The sequence below is a fragment of the Ostrea edulis genome, chromosome 1, assembly GCF_947568905.1.
Source record: "Ostrea edulis chromosome 1, xbOstEdul1.1, whole genome shotgun sequence".
Classification (NCBI taxonomy): Eukaryota; Metazoa; Mollusca; class Bivalvia; order Ostreida; family Ostreidae; genus Ostrea; species Ostrea edulis.
In genome coordinates, this window is record NC_079164.1 from 110,832,494 (window position 1) to 110,847,074 (window position 14,581).

General features: G+C 35.2%; 2 protein-coding genes and 1 pseudogene across 3 annotated transcripts in view; 2 read left to right on the plus strand and 1 right to left on the minus strand.

Moving 5' to 3' along the window:
* Positions 1–14,581, plus strand: part of LOC130051329 (hemicentin-1-like) — a 485,422-nt gene that overhangs the window by 43,697 nt on the left and 427,144 nt on the right. The window lies entirely within an intron of this gene.
* Positions 1,347–4,239, plus strand: LOC125649630 (P2X purinoceptor 7-like). Its single transcript, XM_056153296.1, has 5 exons — positions 1,347–2,111; positions 2,365–2,460; positions 2,763–2,954; positions 3,083–3,337; positions 3,648–4,239. Exons 1-5 carry the CDS (start codon positions 2,082–2,084, stop codon positions 3,921–3,923), a joined length of 849 nt encoding a protein of 282 aa, XP_056009271.1. The 5' UTR covers positions 1,347–2,081; the 3' UTR covers positions 3,924–4,239.
* LOC130051331 (uncharacterized) lies at positions 4,256–8,307 on the minus strand (annotated as a pseudogene).

Consider the following 14,581-nt stretch of genomic DNA (forward strand, 5'->3'; position numbering starts at 1 on the left):
GATTGTACATATAAAACAAGAAAACACAAGATACCATAAATATGCTAGATAAGAAAAAACATCAGTTTCAGGGCGTATTAAAATAATAATAATAATGAAATACACACTCGCACACATAGCGTATAATGTCCCAGGTATAATACATGAAAACATTTTTTTAATAAAACATCATAAAATGGTACTCAAAAACTAAGACACACGGTCAAAACAGATAATGCGATGAAACAGCAAACACGATTGACTGAAATTATAGAAACTAGTCCTGGAAAACTTGATGGAAAAATGTGTTTTCAGTGACTTCTTGAACGCACACAGTGTTCTACAGTCCCTAAGAACTGAACTACCGCGAGTAGTCCGGATAAAATGGAAAATTCAAGTTATTCTCCATGTTCGGTCTTCACAAACGAAAGTCAACAGGAAAATAAAGCGTTAGCGGTTTCATTGATTTATTCAGACGTTTTACAAAACGGAATTAATACATGTATCGAAGTATATAATACAATAACGTCATGGTAACGTTGAGGGATAGAATATCGCGGAAAGTTTGTGATAGGCTATAAAATGCACATGTACACATCAGTTAACCATTAATAAGAAGTTGTATTAAACTTTTTCAAACTGGGTTTGGATTTTTGAAGAAAATGTATCCCTTTTGTCTTCTTTGTATAACATCGTGCGCATACTGTTTGTGTTTAAATGTTTGTTGTAAAAATGGGAATGCTTTGAAATGTCCGTGACAACATATATCTAGATGTTTACTCGTAATTTTATTCTCCGTTATTCCGGGACTTGAATATGCTGTTGATGAACATGGATTCTGCCTTACAGTGTTGTAACGGTCTATTTCATGTATATAACAAAGAAAAAAATTAAAATTCACAAGACATGTCGGAATTTACATGGAATGCATTTTCTCTGAACGTAATGGAGGTCCCTTGTTGTAAATGCAGGTATGTGCCACTTCGTGGGTCTTTACATTTTCTTACAAAGTTAGTAGATTTTAAGAAATTTGGATGGACGGAGCATTATTCATATCCTCGTTGGATTAAGTTTGCTGTTTATGAATTTAAATTTGGAAAGGACGTGCAACATTTCTTCATATGTTTTTAAAAAAAATCAGTAAGGTTGCGCACGAGGTGTGTTATGTTCAAATTCTTTAGGTTTTATGTTGTAAGAAAAGGTAATGAATAATTGTTTCTTTGACATAACGAAGATAACGAACAGTGATCAATCTCATAACTCCTATAAGTAATACAAAATAGAGAGTTGGACAAACACGGACCTCTGGACACACCAGAGGTGGGACCAGGTGCCTAGGGGGAGTAAGCATCCCCTGTCAATATAATCAATTATGTCTCAAAATATTGAATGCAAGAGAAATAACCCTGTTTTTATTAATTGATGTATCAACTTGGATTATACCTCAAACAACATATAGATGTCCCCACACATGCAGTTGGACACACTCTGGACTTAGTATTCACAAAAGATGACCGTATGTACTAACTAGTAAAGTCAATCTCTGTAATTGATATAGGGATATCAGACCACTATTCTGTTATCCCACCTCTGGTGTGTCCGGGAGTCCGTGTTTGCCCAACTATCTATTTTGTATTGCTTGTAGGAGTTATGAGATTAATCACTGTTCGTTATCTTCACTTTGCATGTCAACTCCATTACACCTAGCAAACAAAACTCGGCTAGCTAGGCAATAGCTGCAGAACTGTAGCTCTCTGAAAAATATGTTGACATAACAGAGAGATACAGATCCACCCCTTATAAAAACCTTCGATTTACGGAACACAAAAGGCTGCGCACGGTTGAGGCCTTATATCGTTGTATTCTTGAGTTGCTGTCTCATTAATTTAAAGGAACTGATTCACGATTTTCAATGATTTAGGAAATAAAATTTATTGCCAGAAATGTGTAGATTTTGTCTATATTCTGCTGTTACATTTACTTTTTCCACCGGATACCCTTCTAGATGGACAGAAAACCGGGTCCAAAACTGTGTTTGTAAACACCAGCCGTGTGCTTTAATAATGTGCGCGCGCATATGCTTTTGGCGGAGAAATTGAACAATGTCGACAAGAAAGAGAAAGCAAGAGGCGGTAAGATGTTTTTTTTTAAATAGGAAACGGATCTGAATTATAATTATTTTGATATTGAAGACTCATAACTGTTTCGGTCGACGTTGACAATATTATTTACTTGCTATGATAATCAGAACTGATGATTTAGCTAAGTGAAGCAATTGTATGTGTCGATTCGGGGGTCATCTCAGAACACATAAATTAATACTCGGGGCACACCAGTTTGCAATCGTGAAAATCAAGGGATATGTTTAGATATTTTTTTTTACAGGTTAGAGTTCAGAGAAGATTGAGGCGACAGAGGTTATCAGATGTAGTGGAGGAGTCCAGTAGTTCGGAAATTGAGGATCCCACTAGCCACGAACAGGCAAGATCTTTTCTAACACGTAACGACTACGTTACCACAATATTTGAGTTACTTTAGATCTTGTGATATAGACCTATGAATTTTTTTTATCAGAATCCGAGGTTTGAAAAGTGTCTTCGACTCAGAATATAATTTTACCTTATTTTTCACAATAAAATTTGATTTGTTATCAACTTCAACATGTGCTAGACTAACACTTTACATGTAGATCTATATTCTGTACTGTCTGTTGTATATATATGCAATATATCTATTTATATATATTATAGATATATAATCTTCATTACGAATTTAAAATTTAGGATACAGAATCTGACTTGCCAGAGCCAAGTACAAGAGGCAGAGGAAAACGAGGGCGGGGTAAAGGACGCGGAAGAGGACAGGGCACCACTAGAAGAGGGAGGCGTGTCTTTCATGGAAGACAGTTTGAAGAAACGGAGAGAGAGGCGGAGGCTTTCACTGATGTACATTTGGAATGTATACAAAAAGCAGATGTAAGTAAAATAATATATACACATATAATTATAGTTATTGTGATATCTCGTATAAGGAGGCCCTTTTAAAATTAAGGAGGTAAAGACTTGTGTAGGGTAATTAAATGATTTTACTATTTCCTTTGCAGGAGTTTATAGACCAACTGTCAGGGGAAGAGTCAAAAGAATTACTGAAAGAAATGTGTAAAGAAATACCGTCAGTGGTTCTAGATGTCAGTGAAATCCTAACAAGGAGGAACGAAGAACCAGACCCACCAACACCACCACAACCCGATGGGGAAGTTCCTAACTGGTGCGTCTGCAACCACTGCGTTCCCGTGAACTCGGCTATAAAAAGGGTGTGCTGCGAAATGAGGCCAGATCTCTGCTTAAGCCTGCGGCCAGTGAGTCTCTCATTTTCCATTTTGACATAGTATATTTCACCTTGTGCCTAAACATTACAGCTATTTCACCTCCTAGAGTTTAAAGTGTTGTAATTTAAGAATATATTTGAGTTTGAGGAAGTTGCTAAATATTAATAGTTGATAGCATAGTTTCCCTCTTTTGCATTTCCATTAATTTTTGAATGGCTTCTAAATTATTTCATCCGTGTAAATAATTCATCTTTCTTTTTAAAAAAAAAACTTCCTAGAAATGATATACAATATGTGCAAAGAAACTAAATTTACAGCTTTCCTATTTTACATAATTCAGGAGATGAATCTTGTTATCGTCCACCCATTTGTGCTACACCTGCAGCAAAGATTTAGGAATGACATTTTTGCACGGGATGCCCAAACCCAACAGGACGTTAATAAAGCGTACCGACATAGTGCATACCGACAGTATATCCTATGGGTCTTTGGGCGCCTTCATCGGAATGACAGAAGAGTTGTCCCATCTTGCTGTGTGAAAGTGATAAGAGAAAAGTTTCCCGATCCCCGTGGTCGATATCGAGGATTTGTTCCGGCATACAGTGCAGGATGGTAACAACATGTCATTTTGAACATGTAGAGAAATAGTTTTCTCTAAGAGACCATGCATTGTGGTAACATTTGGATTTTTTATTTATATCATCCATGCAGCATTTTCATTATTCTTTTGTTTAGCATTTACTATTCATTATTTAATTTTCCTACTTACTACCTATGATTCTTAAACCATGTACACAGCAAAGCTATTAGAGAACTACTGTTATCATGTGGTTTTCTTTCTTTTGTTCATTCCATCCCCATGGAAATATAAACATTGTCATTTTTGTAATACATGTATCATCTGCTTATACAATAAATAATAACAAACGTGATATTTATATCTGCTATGTCAATATGTGAAAGTTCATCAATACTCTTTCCATGTAACAATACCCAGAACTTTGGAAATTAATATGTAATAAAGCAGCAATGCACCCCTGACAAAATTATCCCTCTAATATACATAAGAGCATAGCTGAACCTTGCTTCTTTTATTGAAGCTTTCTTGATTTAGTAGGACAAGGCACTTATAGTAGTATTGAAGGCCTACAGATTGTTCTTCCATTAGATACAATAGATGATACAACAAATACATAGAAAAAATACATTAAACACGAGATGAAATTAACCTGTCCATAATTAGACAATAAAAATTCTCATTTACACAGCAGTTTACATTTGCATACTCGAATACAAAATAATAAAACGCCTACAAACTACAAAAAAATTAAGACTTGCACCCTAATATCAATCTTGAAACTATGAAATTGTTCTTAGTTATACAGCTGTGTGTGGCAGCACATTTAGTATTTACACAAAGTCTTTTTTCTTGATGCGGGGTTTCATTTTCTCCACAAGTTCTGATGTTGGAGGGGGTTCTTTTGGAGCAATTGTTGATGCAATATTCCGAGGATCTTCATCTGAAATCACTGTACGAGCTCGCAAGGGGTGGAATTTATGTCCACCACAGTATTCATTAACAATTGTCTCGATCAAGCTTGGAATATAGGCATACTGTTTTGGAGCTTTTGCTTCAGAAGAAGTCCACTTGTTGGAGCCTTTGGAGAACTTTCTCTTGTACCTGAAGTTCAAAACACAAGTTGAAAGTACTGAAAAACATAGATATTTTTCATCTTACAGTCCACTGATAACATTCCGAGATGCATGTATTAAAATAATTTGATGCTACAGGGGTTTTAACAGTTTTGTTTAAAGTCAACATCTAGCGCATTCTACTATTGCGAACATGGCTACCTTATTTGCAGTTACAACCTGTCATTAGGTTAAATTGTGTATGATGTGTCCAATACCAATTGCTAGGCCGTTCTTTACACACTGACTTCAACTGGATTACTCTGTTTACATGATCAACTATAGGCTCACGGCAGGTGACCAGTCAATGGAGGATGCTTACTCCTCATAGGCACCGGATCCCACCCATGGTATATCTGGGGGTCTCAGTTTGCCCAACTCTTAATTATGGAGAACTTATGATATTGTTGATCATCTTCACCTTTTCATTATATGTTGAAAATTGCAATGAATGGAAATTATTTTTTCTGTATATATAATATGCGAGTGACACTGTCACATCTTGTCAACAAGTATTCTTAAAGTATTGCACTACAAAGTAGGACAGACTAAAGAACACCTACAGTCCCCTTCAGTATATCATTCAAACTGATGGATGCTTCTCGAAATGCATCTAATTAATACTGAACTACTTCATATAATGAAAACCTCACATGATGGTCAATAACTGTTGAAATGAACTTGAAGGTTTCTTTTTCATATAAAAGGGATATGTTGACCTTTAACAACATGACATTGAGTGACCTTTGTCTGGAAGTCATTTCCCTATTATTTGTGTAATATATGATCAATCCCTGTTCAAGAACTTGTAATAAGACAGTTTTTCTGTACACAAGGCACTTATTCTGTGTGACCTTGACCTTTCCAAAATAAACTTGGTCCAAAAGATCAATAACTGTTGAAATGAATTAATTTTTTTCACATGTAAGGTATGTTTTGGATGACCCTGACCTTTACAAAATGACCATGAGTGACTTTTGTCTGAAAGCTGTTTGTCTACAACTTATTTTGTGATATATGGTCAATCTCTTTTTAAAAAAACTGTTAAAATATCGAGCTTTTTACTTGGTCCAAAAGTCTCAAAGTATATTTGTGATTGATTTCAGATGAGATGTTTAGCAAATGGGAACTTTTAATATACCAAAAACTGTTGAAAGAAGGAACTTTTATATATGTTCTGATTGACCTTTTCAAAATAACCTTGAAAAACCCTGGTCCTAAAGTCTTTATCTCAAGGAATATTTGTGATCAATTATAATTAATATCTGATGATAGGTTTAGGGGATGTGAGCTCGGACAGACAGACATGATGGCGACTATATGTGACCCACACAATTTTTCGGGGAGCACAATGAACTGCATACATAACACATGCGCCCTACTTACTGTTTATTTCCATTCTTATCCTTGAGTGTATCACGTTGCAACATGCTTGGTGTAATCGATAGCTGCCAAATAACATCTGCATTTGTACGATTCATAACTGAAAAAGTGTAACATAACAGTCTATTTCAATACATGCATTGGGGGAAAGGAACAGAAATATACATGCCTAAACCAGTATCTTTTCTCACCATAATGATGATAATGGAATCCGTCTCAACGGTGTTTTGATTTATAAAGTTTTGAATTATCTGTCAGCATTCTTTACTTTTGAGATGAAGTATATGGGCCACATCTCACACCTGAGTCATTTTGACCTTGTTGTTCAGCTGTTGTGATTTTCAAAAGAGTTTTTTTTTTCAATTTTTATTTCCATAATAATTTTCTGACCTCATATTGTGGTCCCAATCTATACGCAAAGGGTCATGGCATTATCAAACTTGAAATGACAAAATATGGAAACGTCTCAACACAAATATGATTAACAAGATCTCTCCATTAAGCAAAATGGCAAGGGTCACGATATGAAATGAAAGGTTTTACCATAAAAAATCTTTACAAAAACTATAAATATAACCCTAACCTTTTTTCAATATTTCCTTAGCTGTTAAGGTAGGACACCTTAACAGCTAAGGAAATATTGAAAAAAGGTTAGGGTTTTTAAAAAGTAGGCCAAACTCTCAAGGCCAACATCACAAGGTTAATAAGAGGCCCATGGGCCACATCGCTTACCTAAATCACCTTGGCCCATATTTAAAGATTTTCCCTATATAATTCTATGTAAAACGTTGATCCCCTGTTGTGGTCCTAACCTACTACTTCGGGAGGGGGGGGGGAGGGGGGGGGAGGGGGGGGATAATTTGAACAAACTTAAAAGCTGCACTATGTCCGGAAGCTTTCATGTAAAATGTTAGCTTCTTTGTCCCAGTGGTTCTTAAGAAGATTTTTAAATGACCCATAATTTTGCATTTTTGTGATTATCGCCCCTTTGAAGGGGGCATGGCCCTTCATTTGAACAAACTTGAAACCCCTTCACTCAAGTTTGGTTGAAATTGACTAATGGTCTGGAGAAGATGAAAATGTGTAAGTTTACAACAACGACAGTGAAGCCGACAGACAACGAAAGAATTTTGAACAGAAAAGCTCATATGATTAGGTGAGCTGAAATCTAAAAAGTCTTTTTGCAAAGAATGCACATATAAAATATGATATCCCTATTACTCACAAATTGAAAGTTATTAGCAAGGTTAAAATTTCAGACAGGCAGATAGGACAATAACAATATGCCCCAAACTTTGGATCCCTACAACTTAGACCATTTGTAGTTGGATGTTCCTGGTACTTTTGGGTTAACTTTCTGCATATTCCTATTTAAAAATATGTATCTCCTATTGTGACCTCATCCTATCCCCGAGGCCCCTGAACTAAATAAAATTAAATTCTAAATACCTGTAGATGCTTGCATATCAACCGTATTATTCATTGCACTGTCAATCTTGACAAGAACAATTTATTTGATACATTTCCTTGTGATTACAACCTAATACCATGGACAACAATATGAAGAAACTTGAATCTGTACTCCATGGGATTGCTTGTATATTAATGAGTAATAGTGACCTTGTTATTCTTGGAAAGGAGAACTCTTAATGAGATTCCCTATATATCCTCACGTAAAAATGACAGACAAAAGGTGATCAGAAAACCTCACTTGAGCTTTCAACTTAAGTCAGGCAGATTTCAGACCTGGATTTCTCTAATGAAACTTGAGTCCAAACTTGGACTTAACTATATTTTGACGGGTCAAATAAAACAAAACTTAAAGTTCAGTTTTGAGATTTTTTTCAAGAAATCCAAGCCAGATGATAAAATTAGATTACTAAAATATGAACTAACCCAAAAGCAGATCATTTTGGAGCATACATTAGGATGTGATTATTGAAACTTTCTAGTTCTGATGTGGCCCTGCAATGGGAATTTAAGTAAAGTAGATTATGAGGTTTTTTTTTTTTCATTTTGTAGACAATTATAATTTGTTCCCATCAAATACAAGTATTTGCACACTTACTGGCAGGTAGTGTAATAATGGAATGATTTCAATAATCTGGGTTCCAAAATTGCTCTCTGCAAATCGTTGTAAACACGACTATGAGGTGACAGCCACGCTTTGTCTCGGTCCTCCTCTTGTATTGGTTCATGGTCACATTTTCCCAAGGCCCAAGAATGGCGGTTGACAATGTGGTTTAACATTGAAACCCACTTTGCCTACATAATGTACAATGACTTTATTAACATTCAAATTGTTTGATATCTAAATAACTCTTAGGAAAGGATGTAACATACGGGTTGCATAAAACAATTATAGAATTATGGAAAATCAATACAACTTGTAACACACGCACACATATATAATATTGTATGCACCTGCATTATTTCAACATTTCCATCACAGTTGTCTGCAGAGTAGAAGAAATGATTTGTTATATCACCCAACCATGGCTTCAGTTCCTCATTTCCTTTACTGCATGCTACCTAAAATATAAATATATGTCCTCTAAATGCTGTCATCCACATGAACTTTGTCATGTAAACCATTATTTTACTTTGTACAGTATATGTAGATATGTAAATGTGTTTTAGGATAGCTATTAATGTACACGGTCAAGCTATATTGGTGCATAATTATACCATAACTTACAGAGGCCAGTTTCTTCCCCATGTTTTTAGCCCCATGCCACATGTCGTAACTGTGCCTGATCTTAGGAAAATTCTTCTCTGAAATAGATTTGGATTGATCAATGAAGCTTTATCGATATTTCTTTTTAAAACTACTGCTTTTATCAATAAAGTGAATGCAGATGCAATGTAACTTTATAAATTCAATTCTTACTCATTATGGATGCGATTTGGGGGTGTGCATTTGTTACAATTTCTTTTAAGATCACTCCATCTTTTTGGAGAGAGGCAATATATCTTTGAAATCCCTCGGCCTCCATAAGACCTGACTTCAGTTGGCACTCTCTTTTGTCAATAATTTCCATAGCCAGTATCTTTTTATCATCCTGGTTCATCACGGTGTATGTGCAATATTTGGCCGAATAACCAGGTGAATCCATGCGACCATCTCCTGTTAGGAATGAATAATATTAGGTTCAATTTCATTTCCATCATTGTAAAACCTATGACCATCTTTGGCTATTTACTTTACGTGAATAACAAATCTTGACTTACCAGATACTACAACTTTTGTTGACCTATGTTCTTCCACCACTGAAGATTTCAGGTCATTCCAATAGTTCTCCACTACCGGAGCCACATACTTTGACTGCACTCGGTTATATGTGCTTTTGGTAGGAAAACCCATTCCTAAGAATTTGGCAAACAGGGCAACTTTTGTGAAGTTATTTCCAGACAAAGTTACAGCTGTTGATGCTTGGAAGTTTCCAAGATATATTCTATTAGGAAGTTGGGGCTGTGAAGTCCAGCTGTAAACTTCGTGACCAGCAGCACACATCTGTTCAGGGGGAAAAAGCATCAGTTTGATTAAAATGAAGACTACTATAACGCACTTTAAACATCTTTGAATTCGACGAAATAGTACATGTATATATCATTAAATAAACATGTAATAAAATTACCCATGAGCCAGCTACAGCAGAGCCATTGTCTATTAAATGGGGTGACACTGGTTTCTTACAGTTTTTCACAATACATGTAAAAGTTATTTTTCTGAAAATGGCCATCAAGCAGAATTTGAAAATTATATATTTTGGTTCTGTAATATCTTCCAGTGACACCTCTTCTTTCTGTGACATGGCCCTTACTCCCTTAGAAGATGGGTGCGGAGGACTGGGGGGTACATATTCCTCATCACCATCATTCTCACTGGATTCAAGGTCATGAACCTCCTCGGCTAAACCAATGTTCTCTTCATCATTGCTATCAAGTAGTCTAGCCTTTCCTTCTCTGAAACTTGGAAAATGGGAGATCAGTGCATTTATTAATGAACACACACATGTTTTCACTGAAAGATATTTCGATTGTATTTATTCAAACATGTGATCACACATTTCTCTATCTGTATGACCTTAACTTTGTACTTGTATAAAGAGGGCTTATATAGGCAATGCCTTTTGAGTAATCCATTTATGGTTTATACATAATAAAATAGTTTCAATCAATAATTAGATTGCAAATTTATCATTTGGTAGTTGTTGAATACTCACACAAAGGAAATTTCAAGGCAAGATGACTCAAAAGTAGGATCATCATCATCCTTACCAATGTCTGATGAAGACGCAAATTCAATGTTGACACTATAACATTAGAAAACTATAAATGAATTGGAGTAATTCATTTTATTAATCTCACAAGAAGTGCTTTTGTATGCATGCAAGACATTGTGCTAGTGGGGATGGTGTGTTTGCGACATGTATAGATATGATATGTGTGTGTTTGTATATATATATATATATATATATATATATATATATATATATATATATATATATATATATATATATATATACATATATATATATCTGATTTCTACATTAGGTAGACCATCCTATAAAATCTGGCTTAAGGGGACAATATACATTTCTCTAATCCTTGCACATTTCAAGAAACAAATAGCATTTCTTTTAGTAAAAGAGTACCAAATTTGCCCTTGTGCCAATGAATTCCACATAACGGTGCGCATAAGAAATATACAAAAAAATCCGTCTCCCTAATAATGTGTAATCCTTACGTATTCTTTAGGGAGACCAGTATATATAATTTGCAATATATGGCTTAAGTGGACCTTATATATAATTTGCAATATATGGCTTAAGTGGACCTTCATTTGTAATCTTTCTGCATAGTTTAGGGAGACCAATATATATTTTTGTGATTTAAGTTGACCATTGTTTCCTTGCAGTTTTTACCATTTCAGTTTAACACAGAGACAGAACGAATGGTTATGTGCTTAATTTTCATAGTTGCATCATATATAATGTAAACTAGATCTTGTTTTTAGTAAAAACAAATGTCTCCCTTGTTCCCCAAATTAATATTATACAGATTCAGAATATTTCTACTGTAACATTTACAAAAATGTTTGGATTATCATATATCCTGATGATAGGCACATCTCCAAGTGGTAATGAGGCAACATACAAAGATTCAAGGTTAAGTGATGAGCCATGTAGGAGAAGTTTTGCAATCTCCACCCCTCTTACAACAATTATATAATGTCCAAAAATAACTGGATCCTCATATCCTGACAATATGCACATCTTCATATGGTAATGAATCATTGTAAAATTTAATTTCAAGGCTATGTAATAAGCCTTCTAAGAGAAGTATTGATAAGCAATTCTACGTCCTTGATCCCACTAAATCCAGTGAAACTTTTAATGGACTTCAGATCCTGATGAAATGCACATTTTCAAGTGGAAATGAAGCATTGTACAAAGTTTTAGGGTGATGCAACTAGCAATATAGGAGGAAAGGCATTCACAAGCTATTTTATATCCTCCACCACTCTTAGATCCACTATAACGTTTTAAAAAATTAGTGGATCTTCATTCCCTTATAATATGCACATTTTCAATTAGCAATGAAACATTGTACAAAGTTTCAAGGTTATGCGTTAAGTGATTTATGAGGAGAAGCATTCATAAGCTACCACCCCTTTTAGATCCAATATAATTTGTACAAAAATAATTCCATCCTCATATACTGATGATATGGGCATTACAAAGGTAATGAAGCATTGTACAATATTTCAAGGCTATGCAATAATTGATGTACGAGAAGTGTTTACAAGCTATTTTATACCTTCTACTCCTCTTGGATCCACTATAAGTGTACAAAAATATATGGATCCTCATATACTGACACCATGCAAATCTTCAAAAGGTAATGAAGCATCTTACAAGGTTTCCAAGGCTATGTGATAAGTGATGTATGAGGAGAAGAGTTCGCAAGAGATTTTTTTTATCTTTCACCCCTCTTAGATCCACTATATCTTAGACAAAAATAATTGAATCATCAAATCCTGATGGTAGTTACATCTTCAAATGGTAATGAAGCATTGTACAAAGTTTCAAGGCTATATGATAAGCCTACACAATCTATTTCATACCTTCCACCTCTTAGATTTACTATAACTTGCACAAAAATAATTGGATCCTCATATCCTGACGATATACACATCTTCAAATGGTAATGAAGCATTGTACAAGGTTTCAAATCTATCGGATAAGCAATATTGGAGGAGGAGTGTTCACAAGCTATTTTACACCTTCCACCCCGCTTAGATCCATTGTAACTTTTAGGAAAATAATTGGATCCTCACGTCTAGATAATATGCATATCTTTAAATGGCAATGAAGCATTTTGCAAAGTTTCAAGTCTATTCTATAAATAAACCATATAGAAGGAGAAGTGTTTACAAGATTTTATGACAGACAGGTGGACAGAAAGTACAAAAAACGTCTTCCCCTTGAAAATTGAATATAGGAGTGCCTGGCCTTGTGATATATACAATGTATATTGGCCTCTCATCAAGGCAGCTTCAGTAAGATTATTGGTCTTAGTGCACACAAGTTTTCTCTTTCATGAATCTTTCAGACTTCATTTGCAGTCCTATTTCACTTCAAAAATATTTCTGTTGAATATTTGACCTTACCTAGTATTTCTAATTCATGTACAATAATTCTGAAAACCAATCATAAAATGATGACTTCTGTTGAAAAACAAGACAAACCACAGGAGAAGTTGTTGAGCAAAACTAAATTTAAATCTAGATTTTTCCTTTAACAGAACCTAGTTTCCTCAGGTTAATCTACATAAGTTGACAGAAAACAAATCATACAGCAACATTTTAACATTTATTGAAACAATCTCCCAGTATTTAAGACATTATTGCAATTTAAACAGTAACTATGATTTCTCAGAGATGTACATAAAGCATTTTAAGAATTCATGACAACATGATTATATTATTTAAAGTGAAATTTAAATGAGTATCCCCACCTGTAGGTAGGTTACAGCATGTTCATGAAAGGTCCAAGAGGATCTGATGCTCTACTGACATATGCAGAAATAATTAAATTCTTAAAATATACTTAGGCATAGCCTTAACTTTGTTCCTTGGGACTTGTCCACATACGAATTGGGACAAACTACATCAGGGGATCATTGAGGGCAAGTTTCATCAAAATCCAGCTGGTATCTTAGGAGAAAATGCAATAACATACTCTTACTGGGCCCCTAAGGATGGATTTTTTTTAAGGACCAACTACAACACTAGGGGATCATTCTTGGTCAGTTTCAACAAAATCCAACCAATAACATAGGAGGATGCCATCATTACTTTTTGGGTGTGGTCCCTGATTGGGCTTGTAGGGGTAGGACACCCATGATAATTCATTAGCACCAACTAAAGCACTAGACGATTATTCCGAGTAAGTTTCATCAAATTCCAACTAATAACCTGGGAGATGTGATTACCCTTACTTGGCCCCTACAGTCAGACACCTATGAAAATTCATAAGGATCAACTAGACCACCAGATGATCAATTTGGAAAAGTTTCTCCAAAATCCAACCAAAAACCTGAGAAAAGATTCAATGACAGACTTATTAAGGGGTTGCCTCTTACTTTGTCAGACTGGGTCAAGAGCCCCATGAAAATTCATAAGGACAAACTACACCACTAGGGGATTATTCTGCGAAAGTTTTATCAAAATCCAGCCAATGACATAGGAGGAGATGCAATAATAATCTTTTTGGGGGATGGCCATTAACTGGGTCAATTCCTATGAAATTCATAAGAACAAATAATCTTCTAGGGGATCAATTTGCATAAGTTTCATCAAAATCGAACCAAATACCTAGGAGTAGGAGATGGGACAACAAACTTGAAGTGCCTAATGTGATCCCTAGAGGTCTGACCCCGATAAAAATTCATTAGGACCAACTACACCATTAGAGGATTATGCTGTATGTTTTATCAACATCCATCCATTGCCTTAGGATAACTTTTGGGGTGGCCCTTAAATAGGCCCATAGGGAACGGACCCCCATGAAAATTTATAAGGTCTAATTAGACCAATAAGGGAAAATTCTGGGTATGTTTCATCAAAACACAACCAAAAACCTAGGAGAAGTTGTGATACCAAACTTTTTAGGGCTTGGCCCCTAAGTGGGA